Raw genomic sequence first — 16,970 nt, forward strand, 5'->3', positions numbered from 1 at the left:
ATTCTTGTGCATGTGTGAACATCTAAGCGGGATTATTGAGAGGGGTCATTCTTGTGCATGTGTGAACATCTAAGCGGGATTATTGAGAGGGGTCATTCTTGTGCATGTGTGAACATCTAAGCGGGATTATTGAGAGGGGTCATTCTTGTGCATGTGTGAACATCTAAGCGGGATTATTGAGAGAGGTCATTCTTGTGCATGTGTGAACATCTAAGCGGGGTTATTGAGAGGGGTCATTCTTGTGCATGTGTGAACATCTAAGCGGGATTATTGAGAGGGGTCATTCTTGTGCATGTGTGAAAATCTAAGCGGGATTATTGAGGGGGTCATTCTTGTGCATGTGTGAAAATCTAAGCGGGATTATTGAGGGGGTCATTCTTGTGCATGTGTGAAGAGACAGTAACTAATTTGGATACTTCCATTCTGGGAAGACCAAAAGAAACTGAGAGTCAGATTACTGGGTGCTCATGGCAATGAGCCAGGTTAGAGGTGGAGAAACAGGCATGACTAATGGGGAGGCCAGCTAGGGGCCCTAAGTACGCCTGTTTGGTTGTTAGTCCTGTCTGCCACATTCTGTGAACAAGTTACTTAACACCTTGGGTCTTGGTGCCATCATCTCTAGAATGGGGACATATTAACAATCTCCATCTCATGGGTTGTCATGAAGACCAGGTGAATTAAAATACAGAAGTGTTTGGAATGGGATATGGTAAGTGCTCAATAAATTTCAACTACTATTTCTACTTAGATTTATCTGCTGTGTTTATTTTGAAATACACTAATAGTAATACTCTACTTTGGTAGAATTTTCCCAGATTATTTTTGCAACAATCTGGTTTTCTTAGCTGCCAGCTACATGTGATGGCACAGCTTTTGCCACCCCTCACACCAAAGACAGAACCAGAGGCAGGAAGGATAGCAACGCAGGTTACCCCAAGTCTAGACCAGGACTGGGACCCCAGGGATCCCAACTCCAGGTACCAGGAAGATTACATTACAGGATGGTATTGCCCACTGCCCCTCCCCCCAGGAGGGTCCCAGATATGTTTCCCTTGGGAAGCAGCTAAACAGACTGTGGAAGAGCCTGGATGAGACCCTGGATGAGGCCATAACCCTGACTCAGTTCCTGGTATTCAGGGATTCAGCAAGAGAGCTGGCTCCCTTTGGGAGGGGCTGATGCTAGGTCACTATGCCTGCTTCCCAGACCCTGGGACTTAGGACATCCGTTACCTGCTGGAAGTACTTGTCTCCATTGATGTACTCCTTGTCATGGGAGTCCTGCAGCCGGTTGGTCTTCACGTATTGCCACAGTGCCTGCACAATGGCTGAGCGGCTCTGTGTATGCAACCCCAGCAGCCGGGCTAAGCGAGGGTCCAGTTTGAACTGAGGAGGCTGGGAAAAGGTCACCAGGAGAATTAGCTTAAAGGGGGAAGAAGTGGGATTCAGGGGCATGGGGCTTCTGGTCCTTGGCAGTGCACTCCTAGAGAAGATGGGTAGGAAGGAGAGAGAGTGGGGTCTTTGGGTGGTATATGCAGGTGAGGGGTAAAACCAACCTGATAGTCCAGCATAAGGAGCAGGGTACAGCGCACACTCAAGTCCCCTGGCCTCTTCACTTGGAATCCATCTGTCTCCTGGGTTGTAGGTGTCCGATGCCACTGTCGCGGGGGGGGGGGGGGGAGCTAGGTCACCCGCAGACCCATCTGGATTGATAGGGCTGAGAACTTTAGGAGGATCCTCAGTCCAAATCTGCAGCTTCTTTGGGGCCTTGGGTAGGCGGGAAGGTGGGGACTCAAGGGCAGAAACAACTTGTCTTACCTCCACAAGGTGGTTGTCAGGGCCATAAAGATCTTTGTCCAGCTCAATGACCAAGCTCTTGAAGAAGGAAGAGAACTTCCGTTTCTGCTTACTGGGCTGTGGGAAAGTGACAGGGACTGTGGGGGCAGAACAGGGACCATGGACACAGAATGGGCCACGTTGGCAGCAGGCAAGTGGTATGCTTAGAGGCAGTCCTCTGTACCCAGACTGTCCCCAGGCCCGCCCACCCACCCCAGCCAGGGCTGACGACCCAACTCCCAGTACAGACATGTCCTCGACTCAGCCCATACCCACCCCAGGACACCTGGAGAGACCTGGGCCAGGACGTACATCATCCAAGAGCTTCCCCTCCACCCGCAGCTCCCAGGAGGCAATGCTGCCATCAGAATCTTCAGCATCGGGCTTCGCAGGGTTAAAAGTATTGGAGATATAAAGGCGCAGCTTTCGCTTTTGCTGTAGAAATAAAGTGTATCACAGGACAAGGGCTGTGTGCACCCACCCGGGGGTACCCTGCTTCCTCCTGGACTTAGAGCCCTCTTCCTGCTCCCACACTAAGGCACCTTCATGGGCCTCTTCAGGGCCTCCTGGATGTCCACTCGCTTCCGCATGATAGTTTGATCCAGCTTCCTCTCGAATGCTAGGAGGTCCATGTAAGCCTGGGACTCAGGGACCAGCTCCCGAATCTGGAGGAGGAACAGGGTCGCAGCAGGGCTCAGTCAGGCAATGCAGAATGTGTGCCTGTTCTGTGATCACAGGACACAAAGGACATGTAGGGGAGCTGTCCGATTGATTTCAGGGTGTGGAATTCTGCGAGTGCGGACAGGACTTATCCCCGGGACTCTATTTTATAGCCTCATTGTGTGTGGATAAAGATTGCTTCTCCCTCCAGGAAAATCCATGCATCTCATCACCAGGGAAGGAGGCAGCAACCGGCAGCCCAGCAGGCACAAGAGCCTAGCCTCATCCCGACACCTCCCTAAGACAGTGGGAGGTAGACTTGGTGGCCTCAAGGGCCCCACACCTGCTGCCCTTTCCCATGTCCAGGACTTCCTGCTACCTTCTGTTCCCTTTACCTAGCAGTCTCCTGTCCCTTCTTTGTCCCATGCCTTTATGCCTTCAGACTACTGGCATTCAACCCCTTAACCTCAGGCCCTGTGTTCTGCCCCTCCTCCCCCATGGCTCTCCAGCTTCTTTCCTCAGTCCTGCCCTGCCCTCTCACATGGGGAGCCTCACTTCTTAATGAGCTTTTAAAACAAAAAGTGAAAGTGGCTATGAAGCTGAGCCCAAAGCTTTGCTCCTGAGGGAGGAGGGGGGCGGAGCAGCAGAGGGTGGGGGCCGGCTGGGGGGCTGCTCTGAAAGGCACTCACCCTTTGAGGGAGGATTTTGTCAGCCATCTTCCTCCTCTTGGCACTGTACATTTTTAAAAGAAAAAACCAGGTTACCATGGCGACAGATCTGGGAGTAACGAGGCCACCTGCTAAATTATCCCGACATCTCCGCCCGCCTGGCTGGGGTTCCCACAGCCTGTTTGTCTGCCCGTCTGAGGGCTATAGCCGTGATGTGGAGCTCTTACTTCCATTGGAAAGCAGGGCGACTGGTCCTTTCTCTGGCTTGGGACTCCCCCACCCTCCACACCTTACACCTCAGCACACACATTCTCAGAGCCAGAGGAATTCAGACTTAGGAGGAACTAGGGAAAGAGGAGATGCTGCCAAAGGTGACTGCAGAAATGTTTGCAGAAAGCTGGGAGGTGGGGAGGACAGAAGAGAAGAGACAGCCTCTGAGGACCCTCTTCTCCTGCCAAGCAGGAGGTCCATGCCCAAGAGAGCCCGAGCTCCAAGAAGAGGAGAGATGACTCTTCCACCTGGTTCCGGGAGCCGTCGTGGTGTGAAGCTGGTGGGACTTGGCACTCCTGCCGCTCTGGGCTTGGAAGGGACTGTTTAAGGGCAGGAGGCGCTTGTGGTCTTGGACCATTTGCCAACCAAGGGACACACCACATTCACAAGGACCCTGGAAATGTGCAGGAGTGTTCTATGTGAGTGTGACTCAACACTGGAACCAAAGTGGCTGGACCTATGGTAGACTGCACCTGGAATTTCTGTTTCAAAAGCAACCCAGAAAACCGTTGGCTAGTCAAGAGTGCACACAGCCTAGAGGATAGCTCTACACTGCCCCCATGTGGCAGTCCCACTCACTGCCCCCTCCCTATTCAGAAATCCATTCTATGCCCAGGCAAGCCACTCATTAAAGAAAAAAACCGACCCATTCTTAGACTGGGCAAGCCTCTCATGAAAGGATTTCAAATAAATTGTCCACACAAAACTGTTAACTTATACACAAGTCAAAGAGTTATTTGCTATAGAAGATAATGATTCACTTTATAAAATAATTTATCAAGGGACACCTATAAATGATTTTCCTTGATGTGTAAAAACTACTTAATAAAATTGATATTACACCTTGTATAAGAACCCATCTGTTGTGCAAAAAGAAGCATGTGTGTTTGGCTAAGTACTGAGGCCCATAGGGATCTTGCCAACAGTCATCTGGGGCCACAGGAGTGCCACCAACTTCTCAGACTAGGAAATAAACTGGTCCGGTGGCCTGGAGGCAGAGCTGGTCCCTCAGAGGAATTATACCGCCTATTCACACCCACTGCCAAGACAGGGACTGTGGAGGTCTAGAGGAACTCTGATGCAGCCTGGGATTCGGGACTGGCAGGGAGGTACCGGAGGACCACTCTTTAGAAAACACACCACTAGAGCTCAGCCCTCAGTCTGTTGCCAGCCCTGCCTCTCTCCCCAAAGACTAAAGCATCACCTAGAACTTGGGGTAAAGGACTGGAAAAAGGATTTAGCAGGTGACAAGCAGGAGAGCGAGAGGTGCGTGCAGAGAAGGGACACTGGCAGCTGACTATCGCAGCCTGTCTCCAGCGTGGGCACACAAAAGAACCAGACCAGTGCCCCCTAAGCCCTCCCCAGAGAGTATCCAAGCCAGAATGACTTGGTCGCTGCTAACATCCTTTCTTGGCTTCCCATACCCATCACTCACCCACCTGGTCCCTGAGGCTTCTGCCTGCCCGCCCCTGCCCGCCCTTCCATGCTGGGGGGGGGGCACTCACCTGCGGCTCCGCGCGGGGGCGGTGGGCACAGGCTGGCCCTGGCCCTGTGGCTGGCTCTGCCCGGGCGGGGGCGCTGCTCGCTTGCGGGCGGGCTCCATGCCCGCGGGGGCCAGGCCGGGTCGCACGGCGGGGCTGCCCATGTACGGGGAGCCCGGGGGGCCCATGGGCGCCCCCTGGTGGGGCATTCGGGCTCCAGACGGCATCCCGGGGCGCTGGGGGGTGGGGCAGGAGGTGAAGCAGAAACCGGCGCCGGCAGGTCAGATTCGGTCCCGACCCCCAGGCCAGCGTGCTGCGTCCCCGCCCCTCTCCAAGACCCGGGGCTGGTAACCCTGCGCTGAACGAGGAGTGGGAGTGATTGGTGGGAGGGGCGGGGGCGCGGGAATCTGCGCTGCTCTGGAGGAGGGGGCTCCGTCTCCTAGCAGGAAGCTAACTGAAGCCAGGCAATTGCCCAGGGCAAAGCCTAGCCTCGGAGCCGGCAAGGTACCGCAAAAATGAATATTAACGGCGCCTTTCAACCTTTCAAAGGATGTTCACGTCCGAATGGCCCTCTGCAAGCCAGTCAGAGCAGGTCTTTTCATCCCCAATTGACAGATGGGGCAACTGGGGCTCAAAGCGAAAGGCGACCTCGCCAAGGTCATCCCAGCTCGTTCCGGCAAAGGCAGCACCTGTGGGCCCTGCTCCCCGCTGCTTCGAGGCGCTGAGCTACTGAGCTCATTTCCACATCCCACTTCTGGGGCTTTGTACTTTAGCCCCTCTCCCTTTCAGGGCCCCCGGTTTTGGATCCTTGGTCTCAACTCCTTCAGCGGACTCCAAGTCTCCTACTTAGCCTGCCTCCTTAATTTTATTTCTTCCAAGGTTATTCAAGAGGCTGGGCAAGGGCACCTGAGGGTCTGAGTTTCTGAATGGCAAGTGGGGAACTGGGCTAGAAGTGGGCTGCGGGGCGCGCGGGGGGGGGGGCAGGGATGGTTGAAGGAAGCTGCATCAATGTTAGCATCCATTTCTCCTTCCTATCTGCCTACATCATAACCCATTTCCCTTCCCATCCCAGCAAGGGTAGAAATTGGAGGGAAAGGAGGCGGGTTGTATTTTCCCGGCCACCACCTCTAGGCAATCAAAACAGATGAGGTGTAAATCCAAGTGGAGTGTTCCAGAGTCCACTTGTTCAGGCCTGGGAAGGGAGTTGAGGTTTAAGGGCTAATCAAGAGGTAGGACTGATTCAGAGGAATAGGGAGGTGATAGGGGTACAGACTCTATTATTTAAACATCCCCATCTCAGGCTAGGGATATAGCTTGATACAGTGCTTGCCCAATACACATGAAGCCCAGGGTTCGATCCCCAGCACAAAATAAACTGCACATGGTGGCACACACTTGTAATCCCAGTCTCAAGGTGGAGGCAGAAAGATCAAGACCATCCTCCCCTATATAGTGAGTTCGAGGCCAGCATAGGCTATAGGAGACCCTGTCTCAATATAAAGTAAACAAACACAAAACACTCCTCATCTCATCCCAGGACCAAGAAGCCCCAACCCTAACCCCCAGGCTTCCTTTCTCACCCCAACCCCCCACCTTCCCACCCCAGCACTGCTCATCCCTAAGGTCTCCACCCTCTGCCAGCAGCTGTCCCTGCCCATCTGTCTACAGGGAAACCAGTCAGTCCCTGAATCTGCCTCCCCCATTCCACCTGACTCTGTCACTCATACCACCAATGCCACCAGGGTGGAAACCATTCCCCACTACTTAGGGGCCCTTGATCACTGAAGAACTGAACCTCCAAAGTTGGCCATAGTCAAATCCATAGTAGAGCCTCTTCTTCGCCCCATGGGACTCTAAAGCAACTCCCCCAAGCAGCCAGGTTTAGGACGGGTAACTCCACTAACCCACAGGACCGCCTTGGGAAGTGTACCCCAGAGATCCCTGCGGGCAGAGGACAGGCTGCCACAGGGAAGCCGGCTCCCCTATCAGCTGCTCTCCTGTTATCAAGGCCACTCACTGATACTGTCTGGTTTACTGAGAGGCCCTGAGAGGAAAGAGCCTTCAGGGGCTCTGCCACTAGTACCACCATGACAAGAGGTCAGGATTTTGGGGGCCCTTGCTTCTCTCAGAGAAGGTGCTTCCTGGAGTCACAACCAAATTTGGCCATAGTAAATCTGACTGATTCGCCCCTCCATCGCATATCCCTAAGCCTGGAACCCCTTACTGTCAGGCTCTCCAGGGACTCATCTACTTCCTTAGGTCCCTGGGTACCCTCTGGCTTTTCATGTGTGTCCACATGTCTGTGGCAGGACAGTATAGTTGTCATCCCTTTGGTGTCTAGGCCTCGTGTGTCCCCAACTCCAGCCCTTCACACCTTTGAGGTATTAAGGTCATCAAGTTCTGGTGGCTGAGCCTGCCAAGGGATCCTCTGACCTCTTTAACTTGGGGTCCATCTCTCAAGTAGGCGTCTCTCAGCTCAGACAGCAGGGCCAGGTCCTCAGGACCCTCTTGCTAGGATGCTGAGGTTGCTCATTCAGAGAGCTTTTGCTCTCAGGTGCCTCCAGGGTCACCTGCTCCTAGTTCCTCAGAGCCAGTCAGAGTGACACTGTCCCAGTGGATGAACAGGGACAACAGGCAGCCCAACCCTAGTTGTGTGTTCCAGTTGCCACCCCACCCCCACCGCAGGGCAGGGGTAACACCTGGGGCCACCAGTAAAAGAACAGGCGACGTGTCAGCTACAGAGACCCACCTCTTGGGGGGGACACAGTGCTCACATCCCACCCCTTGCCCCTGACAAGAGCCCAAGCAGACGCAACGCCTCTCTTCCCCGCCGCCGCGCGCCCATCCCCAGCCGACCGCTTGGCGACGTGTTCGGATGCCAGGGCGCCAGCAAGGTCCCAGGGTTGGGCCATGACCGTGCGCCCCCCAACCAAAGAGGTGGGAGAGCCGAAGCGCGCCGGCGGCCCCTCCCGATCATCCCTCCATTCAGCCCGAGCCAGCTCGCTCACCCTCCCCCGCTAACTTTCCCCCACTCACCACCCCATGGACCAGAAACTCAAAAAGTTTGCTTTTCGTGGCTTTGCGCGCCCCTCCGGCAACTTCGTCCGCGGCCATCGGGGTGGGCTCAGCGGCTCCTCTCACTCTCTCTCTCTCTTCCTCTTTCTTTCCCTTTTCTGCCTTTTTTTTCCTCCAACTCTCCCCTCTGAGTCCTGCTGGGCTCTCTCACACTTCTACTCGAGCGGAGTGGGGAGGGGGCCCCTTCAGGGCTGCCCTGACGGCCCACGGCCCACGCCGCCGCCGCCCGCCCGCCGCCGCCGCCGCCGCCGCGGCTGCCGCATTCCTGCACTGATAAGACAGAAATAGTCCGGCGGCCCGGGGTCTGCCTGCGACGCGGCGGGGACAGAGCAGCCCTCCCGTGCACCCCGAGTGGTCCAAACGGCGCAGATAAGCTGCAAGCCAAGCCGATCCGCTCGGAGGCTGTGAGATGGGCAGCGGCGTAGCGCCCAGGCCGCCGGAGGCCCACCGGTGGCGACACGGGGAGGGAGCACCGGGGGAGGTGACAGGGGGCTCGCCGGCCACCCTGCCTTCGCCACAAATAGTTTCTTGGTTAGGGAATTCGCCGACAGGGCCAGGCAGAGAACAAGCAGTTCCAACTTTCTTCCCCCAAGTGGCTCCTGCCGCATTTCTGAGGCCCTTTCCCCAGGGACCAGGCAGGCCAAGTAGGGAAACATTTGCTGGAAGGAATCTGGGGGGGAGCCCGAGCCCGGAGGAGGCCTTGCTCCTGTCCCAGGGCCGGCCGCGGTGGGTGTGCCGGGCTAGGCGGGTTCCCGGGCGTCCGCAAGATGTGTGTGCCCTTGTCTCGCACACCGTGTGTCTGCACCCTTTTGTGGCACGGCGCAGTGGCTGTGGGTGTGGATGTTTATGTGCGTGCACTGACAAACGCCGGGTCTGTGTGCTTCCCTCCACAAGAGCCGCTGTGCCTGCGCGCGTGCGTGTGGGGCAGGACACGGCCTGTGTCTTTCAGCTCTGTGGGAGTCTATTTCTGGGCTTGTGAGTCTTTGTTTGTCTCTGTGTGAGAAAGAGAGGGCAATAGGGGAAGTATTTCCGAAAAGGGGACGTGGATTGTGCTCATGAGAACAGGAAGAGTAAATGTGGAGAACGGTGCCGAGCCAGGATGGGTACTTGGGTGGGTAAGAAGGAAAGAGTGAGGCAAACAGGGTTTGATGGCTTTGGCATGGAGACCCAGAGAGGTTGGGGGTGGTGAGGTCCGCCCCAATACCGAAGAGAAAGCAGGAGTGTGGAGTGGAAAGATGAGGGAGCCCCAAAAGGGATCATGTGGAGAGAACTGGCCGACCCCGGAGTGGAGGAAGAACAGAAAGGAGGGGGCAGATCGTGAGATCCCCAGACTGAACTCAGGCCCCGCCCATGCCAGAAGCCACGCCTGTTCCCACCTTCTGGAGGAGGAGCCCACAGGCTTTGGGACAACCAAGGGTCACATTTATGGGCTTGCTGGGACTGCAGCTGTCAGAATTCAGATGAAGGAGGGACAATGCCTGAGGAGATTTGTGAGAACACATTAAAACCGAGCCCTCAAGACCCAGCATTGCATCGAGGGGTCCTAACCTTTGGCCCTTCAGAATGTCTTCACTGGTCAGGGCAAGGCACAGAGGGCTGGTTCTCCCAGGAGTCTTTATGGCCAGCACCTAAGTTTCCTGGAGGTCCTGGTAGTATGCCTAGCTGTCATTGTCCTTTCCGGTGCCCACTGTTACCGTGAACGATTAGAGAGAACATTTTGTTCACATAGGTGTTGCGGGAGCCACTGGTTCAGGGTTGGCTGACCCTGGCAGCCACAGGCGCCGGTAGCTGGAGTGATGATCTGCTTGGGTGCCGCTGCTCCTCCAACCCCTACTCACCCCCTAGTCCGAGGCTCTTCTGCCATTGTGTAATGTCTCCACTTGCCCTCCGCCTGTCCCAATCCCTTAAGGCTCAGGTCAGACCCTGCTTCCTGCAGGGAGTCTTCCTTGGCCTCACTCATGGGAACACATCCTGGTCTTCTCCAAATGGCCAGTATCATCTATCTTGTCCAGAAACTGGACTAATGCCTCATGTACTCTTGGCTTCAGGTGTGCTGGGTTTGGTTTCCCAAGGAAGCTGTGACTCCTGAGGGCAGGTCCTGCCCTTGCGCCCATGTTTCCCCCAGGCCTGGGTACAGGTCCTCTACAACACCAAAAGTTGAGGGCACCTGCGAAGTGCAACAGGCCAGTGATGCAGGTGGTGCCTCTGTCATTTACCCGAAGATCTGAATCATCACAGCTACCTCTACCTTTACTTCCAGCAGGGACTGGGAAACCCCAGTCCTTGGAGTGGGGCAGATACCGCTAGGCTTTAGGAAAAGCAGGGTGTCCTCAACTTTTAGAGCTACCTCTTGGGAAAAGAAGATAGTAGCTGGGCTGGCATCTCAGCTTTAGGGGTCTGGAATGACCAAAGGAGAAAGGGGTACAAGATTTGTGAGTGAGCTGAGAGATTACAGGGGTGGTCTTGGTGGTAAAGGATATTGTGGGACATGGTTTCACCAATGGCTGAGTGAATACCAGTCCTAGGAAGATGGAGAGCATCAGTCAGGTCCAAACCATCCCTCTAGGGGTATCATACTGCACAAACGGCAGCTAAGTGTACACAACCCGAAACACACACCTAGGGGCACATATATGACAAATCGCCACAGGGACAAGGGGCCACATGGATGTGCACATACAGGCACACCTTGACCTCCCCCACCGAGACGCTGGGTTCACAAGCGAGCAGACACATTAGCATGCTCTTCTAGCAGGTCCGGTGCAGGGGTGGGGGTGGGGGGCGGGGGTTCTTGGTCAGGAAGCCCTTCTCACAAAGACCAGGATCCCCACCAGCTCAGTGCTACTAGGGCGCTGGGCAGCAACATGCCGCCCACAGTGCCTGCGGAGAGCCCAGACTTCTTCCAACCCGACAGGGCGCAGGCCACACCCGGGCAGGCCTAGAGCGTGTCTGGGGCAAGGGGAGGGCGGCCTGCGAAGCTGCCCGGAGCCGGAGTCCCCCCTGTCGTCCCCCCATCTCTCCTTCCCTCGCAGAAGCACGACCAGCACCAAATGGCAAAGCGCCGCTCCCCGCGCAGGGAGCGCTGCGCTGCGGCCCGCGGGACGGACCCGGCCGCCTCGCCCCCAACCGTGCTGAGCGAGCGGCCACAGCCGGTGCACTGGGGGCCCCGGGCCGCCGGCTTGCACCGCCCTCCCTCCGCCCGCACCGGTCCCCAGCCCGAGCATGCGCGCTGAGGCCTCCCTCCCGGTGAAGGTCAGCCCAGGGCCCAGCTGCAGGACTCCACCGCGGCCAGGGGAGGCGGAGAAGGGAGGAGGGATGCGGGAAAGAGACTTAACTCCTTCTCTGCGGGAAGATGGCCACCTAGACACAGCCCGAGTCCAGAGTCTTGTGCTCCCTCCCTCTGTGGAGGTCCCGATTGGGGACAAGGAAGGGGGGAGTTGAGGAGGGGGTGGGGAAGGGGGAATGGAGGGCTGGAAGAAGGGAAGGGAAGCTGGCTGGGAGAGGAAGGGAGGGAGTGGTGGGGAGGAACAAAGGCGAGAAGAGGGAGAAAGGGCGGCTTGCCAGAGAGACCCCTTTCTCTTGTCAGCTTTCCCTATACCCCAGAAGTAAAACTTCCCTCAGAGGAATACAGTTACCCTTATTTTATTGGGGAGAGTGTAAAGAGAGATTCTTTGCAGCTCTCAGGGCCAGGACTTCTGATTTCTGTGACATGGTCCATCCCAAATCTAACAAGCCCCACACCCTTTTCCTTAGGTCACGAAATCCTGGGACTTATAAGGGGACCCAGAGTCTGGTGACTAAGCTCCAAGTCCCCTGGAAACTCTGTCTAGAACTTAGAGCCAGGCCCAGTTCCTCAAATGGTAGGAAAGGCCTCTGAGACCTCAACAGTCTCACTCCTACCCCACCTGAGAGGCAGATACAATCCTTCTGTGGGATCCATCACAGTGGCTCCCCTGCCTGAGCAGCTGTGTGCTCCCGTTACTGTCAGGACACATCTGTGCCCATCACACAGCCTACTGCTTAAGAGGAGCTGTCTCTGTGTAACTTTGCCTTCCTGTGTTTTGCATGTGCACACACACACACACACACACACACACACAGCAAATATAAGCGAACAAAAAAAAAAAAAAAAACAAAGAAAAAAATAGGACACCAAAACAGTTGTGTGACCTTGGATGAGTTGCTGTTATCTGCCTGCTCCTGCTTCCTCAGGAGTAACAGGAGAGTCTTGGCCCAGGGATTCCAGGGCCTTTCTTGCTCAGAGATCCAAAGACTTCAGACAGAAAAGAACTGAGGCAGACAAGAGGGAAGGGTGGGGAGGGAGGGGCGGAGAGGCATGGGGACACAGCTCCACAACCAGTGGGTGCTGCTCCTAGCGAGGTCTGAGCTGCTGTCCGCCACTCCTCTGTGAAGTCCTCAGGGACACCCGGCCTCCCCCCCCTCCCCGTCCTTTCCTCAGAGTCACTCTCTGTTCCTTGCCACACCTCATTTGTGCCCTCAACACCAGTACCACACCATGGGCCCCCTGCCACGAGGGAAAGACCTTACCGTGGGGTCCCCAGGGTCCTGCGCCGTGGGCAGGTACATGATAAAGGTTAGCTGAAGGCACGGTCCTCCTTCCTCTCTGCCTGCGTGGGTCTGTTCAGTCTAATGGGATGCTCCTTGACACCCCTCCCACCCCCACACACCGCACACACAATGAAGTGCAAACATCGGGGAGCTGAGGCTGCTGGTCGCAGGAGAAGCGCAGAGCCGGCCTCTGGGGCTCTGAGCATCCCGCTGGCCCAGAGGGAAGGCACGTTTTGGATTCACAGCCAGTTTTCTTTCATCCCCTCAAGGCCCCCCTTAATTAGGTGGTCTCTTGGAGCAGGTCACTCTGAATAGCTTAAGGCGCTGTGAAAAGTAAAAAATAAAAAGGAGCCACCCCAGGCTGGGTGCCCATCTCTGAGGATATGGCAGGTGTGTGGGGTCATATTTCTGTGCAGTCTTGAAGGATGCTAGCACCCACCGCACCCCAGTGTGGCTCTGCCTGTAGGCAGGACTGCATTAGTAGTTAAACTAGGTCGTACCCTGGGAAGAAAGGACATGTCCCACACAGTCACCATGCCTCCTCCTTGGGCAACAGCTCACAGGTTTGGCTAGAGTCTAGGGCTTAGATAGGAGACGACTCCAAGACTCAGGAGCAAATTGCAGTGGGGAGGGGAATAGGCTGGGCCTGGACACACAAAGCTACAAGCTTTCCCCTCTCCTCTTCTGGAACTTGGAGCCAATGGAGGCACTCTGGGCCCTTCTGTGGGGCAGCCCATCATCCCCACTATAGCCTCTCTTGCCCTCCAAAGCCTCACATAGTATCCAAATGCTCTGCTCTAAGGGAGTCCACCACTGCATGTCCCAGACTTCTTGACTATTTGAGCTGTCTGCAGATGCTAGTGGAGTCCTCAGTGTTTGTTGCTACGAAGCTGAGGACAGAGATTCAGGAAGAAGCCCAGTGGTTTCCTGGAGGTTTGCTCATGTCCTCAATTTAACTCTGTGTCCCTAGGAATGCCCCCGTCCTCCTTGAGAGAAACACCTGTCCTCACCTCTGACCAGGATGCCATCTGGTGTCCCACTGTCCCCTGCTGAACTCTGGAAATGCAAGGGAGATGCAGAGTGATGGGAATTGAACCCAGGGCCTCACGAATGTTAAATCAATCCTTTACCACCATGCCACACTGCAGGTCAACTTTATTCCATAACGTGTACCACTTTACCCTTCCTTCAGTATACCCTTGACTATCTCCCCCTCATCCTATAGTCAACATTCAGTCTCTAGTGAACCCTTCCTGCCAGCACACAACAGGATTGTTTCCCCATCCTTTTCAGACTCTCCCCACCCTGCTTCTTGCAGCTTCAGTGAAACTTCTCAAGAGTGTATCTGCCTTTGTTATCTTTCCTTCTGGAACTCAAATCCTGGTGGATGGACATCCCGTGGAGAGTGTCCCTGTCAGGAACACCAGTGGCCTTCATGTTGTCCAATGCCACCACCCCAGGCTGTGTCTTGCTTAGCACACTACACTGTTTGGCCAAGGAAACTGCTTCCTTCCCTGCCATCCTCCTGCCTCCAGGATGCCCTTCCTCACGCTTCTCCTCTGTCCTGCTCCTCATGTTCCCTCTCAATATTGGGGAACCACGAGAGGAAGAGCTCAGCTCCTAAAGTCCTCTGTCAGGTCTCACTGACTGGTGCCACCACCTCCTGAAGGTCCGTTCTCACTAGGCACCAGGTGTTGACCTCTGAAGTTTCCCCGTAACCCAGGCCTTTCTCCCGGCCCTCAGGCTGCTAATTCTAATTGTTGACTCAGCATTTCCACTCAGTTCTTTAACTGACAGCTCAAACTTATTTCCTCATTAAGTTCTACCTCATTCTCCACTCTTTCCCTCTTCCAATGGCCCAGGTCCCCAGTTCTTGAGCCACTCTAAAATCCCAACTTTCTCTCATACTTACACTCACTCTGAAAAGATAATTCCCCTGGCTCCGGTTCCAAAATCCAAGTTTCTCCCCTTTTTGCTGTTATCCCCTAGATCAAAACCACAAGCGCTAAGCGTTCAGCTTCCCACCCTGCCTCAGCCTGCTCCTGGCACTGCAGTCAGAGGGGTGCCCTATGCAGGCACTCAACAAGCCAAGCTGCATATATGCATAGGAAGAATGGGCGGAACAGGGAGGCCCAAGCCTCCTGCAGCTGCAGCATCTCCAGTTGTGAAGTTCTGATAGCCAAGAACAAGATGCTGTCACATCAGTAAAAATCACAGTTGCTAAAAGAAACCAAAACCACAAAAAGGGATACTTGGTGGGGGCTTGGGCCCCCCAGGCTCCCTATTTGATTTCCAGTAAGACCCAAGTCCTGCAGTCCTCCTCTGCCCCTCCCCCACTCTTGCTCTGGCCTCCTGACTCTCTCCTTGTAGCCTCTTGTGGCTCTTTGGAAGCTAGGTACTTTCCAGCTTCACCCTGGCTCTCTCCTTCTACCTGGGGTGCTTTTCCTCCACCGCCTGCAGGGCTCTCACCTCCTGGAGATCTGTTCTCATCCGGACACAATCTGTACCACTACTGAAAACTATAGCCTTAGACTGGGCATGAAGGTGCACACCTTGATTTCTGTGAGTTTCTGGCTAGCCTCATCAACACAGCAAGTTCCGAGCCAGCCACAGCTCACAGTGAGACTCTGTCTCAAGCAAAATAAAACAAACAAAAAACAAAACAAAACAAAAAAACAAAAAAAAACCTGTAGCACTTAGCTGGAGAGATAAGTCAAGGGGTAGAGGGCTTGCTACCACGCTGCAAGTCCGATCCTCAGGATGCACACAGTGGAGGACAAACACTGACTCGGGCACCTTGTCCTCTGATCTCCACATGTGCACCATGGCCCATGCACACCTCCACCCGCTATAAAGTAATGAGAAGAAACCTGCGTCCTCCCTCTCCCCTCCAAGATCCTTACTGCTTTTACTCTGCTCAGTTTCCTTTAGAGCTCCCCTAGTCTATATAACCTCCTTCCGGTTATGTTAATGCTTCTCTCTCCATCTTTATCCCCCACGCCATTAGGGTGCAGTCTCCCAAAAGGTAAGGCTTTTTCCCTGTCCTGTTTGCTGATAACTCTCAAGTATCTTGGACATAGCAGAGACTGCATCTAATCAAAGATGCAGAGGAAGCCGCCTACTCCAGTCAGTCTGGGATCTGAAGCATGCTTCCCTGCTGGGTAAGGCTCCTGTCTGAACCAATGTTATCTCAGTAATAACAACACATCTTCCATTTGCATAGAACTTCTTCACTGTTGGCCAAACACTTTCACACATATTAACCTGCCTGGTCCTCACAGACACCTCAGGCGCCTGCCTGAGAGACTTTCTAATCTAAAGATAAGGAGAACGGGGCTGGAGAGATGGCTCAGAGGTTAAAAGCACTGACTATTCTTCCAGAGGTCCTGAGTTCAATTCCCAGCAACCATATGGTGGCTCACAACCATCTGTAATGAGATCTGGTGCCTTCTTCTGGCCTGCAGCATAAATGCAGGGAAAACTCTATATATATAATTAATAAATAAATCTTTAAAAAAAAAGATAAGGAGAACGGTGTTCTCAGAGCCACGTGACTTACCAAAGTCACCGTGAGGTTACAAACTGGGCATGCCTATCAAGCCTCTGATATAGAGGCCCCTGGGTCTCCCCTTCATCTCAAGCTGCCTCCCCAGAATCTTCTGTGGAAGGAACACCTGTCCAGGAGTCACAGAGTCACACACTGGCATTCCCACCTTCCCACACACCTGCCTTGTTAATGAAGGATGCCAAAGGCTGGGAGATGGCTTAGTTAGGAAGTGTTTCCCATGCAAGTACAAAGATCTGTGTAAAATCTTGGGCCCAGTGAAGTATGTCTGTAACCCCAGCATTCGGGAAGCAGAGATGGACAGATCCCTTGAGCTAGCTGGCTAGCTAGTCTAGGCAATCAGTGAGCTCCAGCTTCACAGAGAGACTCTGTCTCAAACATAAAGTGGCGAACAATAGAGAAAGACACCTGACTTCAACCTCTGCCACCACAGACACATCAACAGGTGTATTCAGTTACTACAGCCAGAGCACATCACAAACATATGTGCACACAAAACACATCATGCAACCCCCCACCAGGAGAGTGCATAAACATGTGTGAAGGAAGTCAAGACTCCTGGGAGCCTGTGCGTTACAGCTGATTCACTTTTGATTATTTCTTGAACACCACCCCCAAACTCAAGCACATTGTTTCCAACATATAAATCTTCAGAGAGTCACCACCAAGTTGTCTAAGATAAATGTCAGTGTACTTATGGCGGTCTCCCTAGCTCCTGTGTAAAATTCTTGGTTAAATTTGAAACAAGCAAGCCCCTTGCTATGGGGTTCTTCCTGGATCGTGGCCAGATGTGCATCTATCTGTGTATCACGAGGAAGCATGTGCATGAATGATCAGGGTCACACAGCT

At 54.4% G+C, this 16,970-nt stretch overlaps 1 protein-coding gene and 1 long non-coding RNA gene across 8 annotated transcripts in view; one reads left to right on the forward strand and one right to left on the reverse strand.

The window, feature by feature from the left end:
- The window catches only part of LOC126489427 (uncharacterized), an 11,472-nt gene extending 10,723 nt beyond the window's left edge, over positions 1–749 (forward strand). The window contains exon 2 of the long non-coding RNA XR_007588919.1: positions 186–749. This is a non-coding gene — a long non-coding RNA (uncharacterized lncRNA). The remainder of the gene's footprint in view (positions 1–185) is intronic.
- The window catches only part of Smarcd3 (SWI/SNF related, matrix associated, actin dependent regulator of chromatin, subfamily d, member 3), a 44,137-nt gene that overhangs the window by 12,155 nt on the left and 15,012 nt on the right, over positions 1–16,970 (reverse strand). The window contains exons 2-9 of one of the 7 annotated variants that reach the window (XM_050123695.1): positions 4,937–5,148; positions 3,680–3,825; positions 3,183–3,225; positions 2,376–2,498; positions 2,130–2,268; positions 1,816–1,931; positions 1,554–1,655; positions 1,231–1,392 (exon numbers count right to left, since the gene is read on the reverse strand). In XM_050123695.1, coding sequence (XP_049979652.1) covers positions 1,231–1,392; positions 1,554–1,655; positions 1,816–1,931; positions 2,130–2,268; positions 2,376–2,498; positions 3,183–3,225; positions 3,680–3,825; positions 4,937–5,148 — 1,043 coding nt within the window. Of the gene's footprint in view, positions 1–1,230; positions 1,393–1,553; positions 1,656–1,815; positions 1,932–2,109; positions 2,269–2,375; positions 2,499–3,182; positions 3,226–3,679; positions 3,826–4,936; positions 5,149–7,948; positions 8,593–12,535; positions 12,590–16,970 lie in introns of those variants that run through there. The other 6 variants (XM_050123694.1, XM_050123696.1, XM_050123700.1 and 3 more) reach the window with 6 other exon arrangements.

This window comes from Alexandromys fortis, unplaced genomic scaffold (assembly GCF_014885135.2).
Source record: "Alexandromys fortis isolate MF-2015 unplaced genomic scaffold, M_Fortis_MF-2015_v1.1 scaffold_217, whole genome shotgun sequence".
NCBI classification, from domain to species: domain Eukaryota; kingdom Metazoa; phylum Chordata; class Mammalia; order Rodentia; family Cricetidae; genus Alexandromys; species Alexandromys fortis.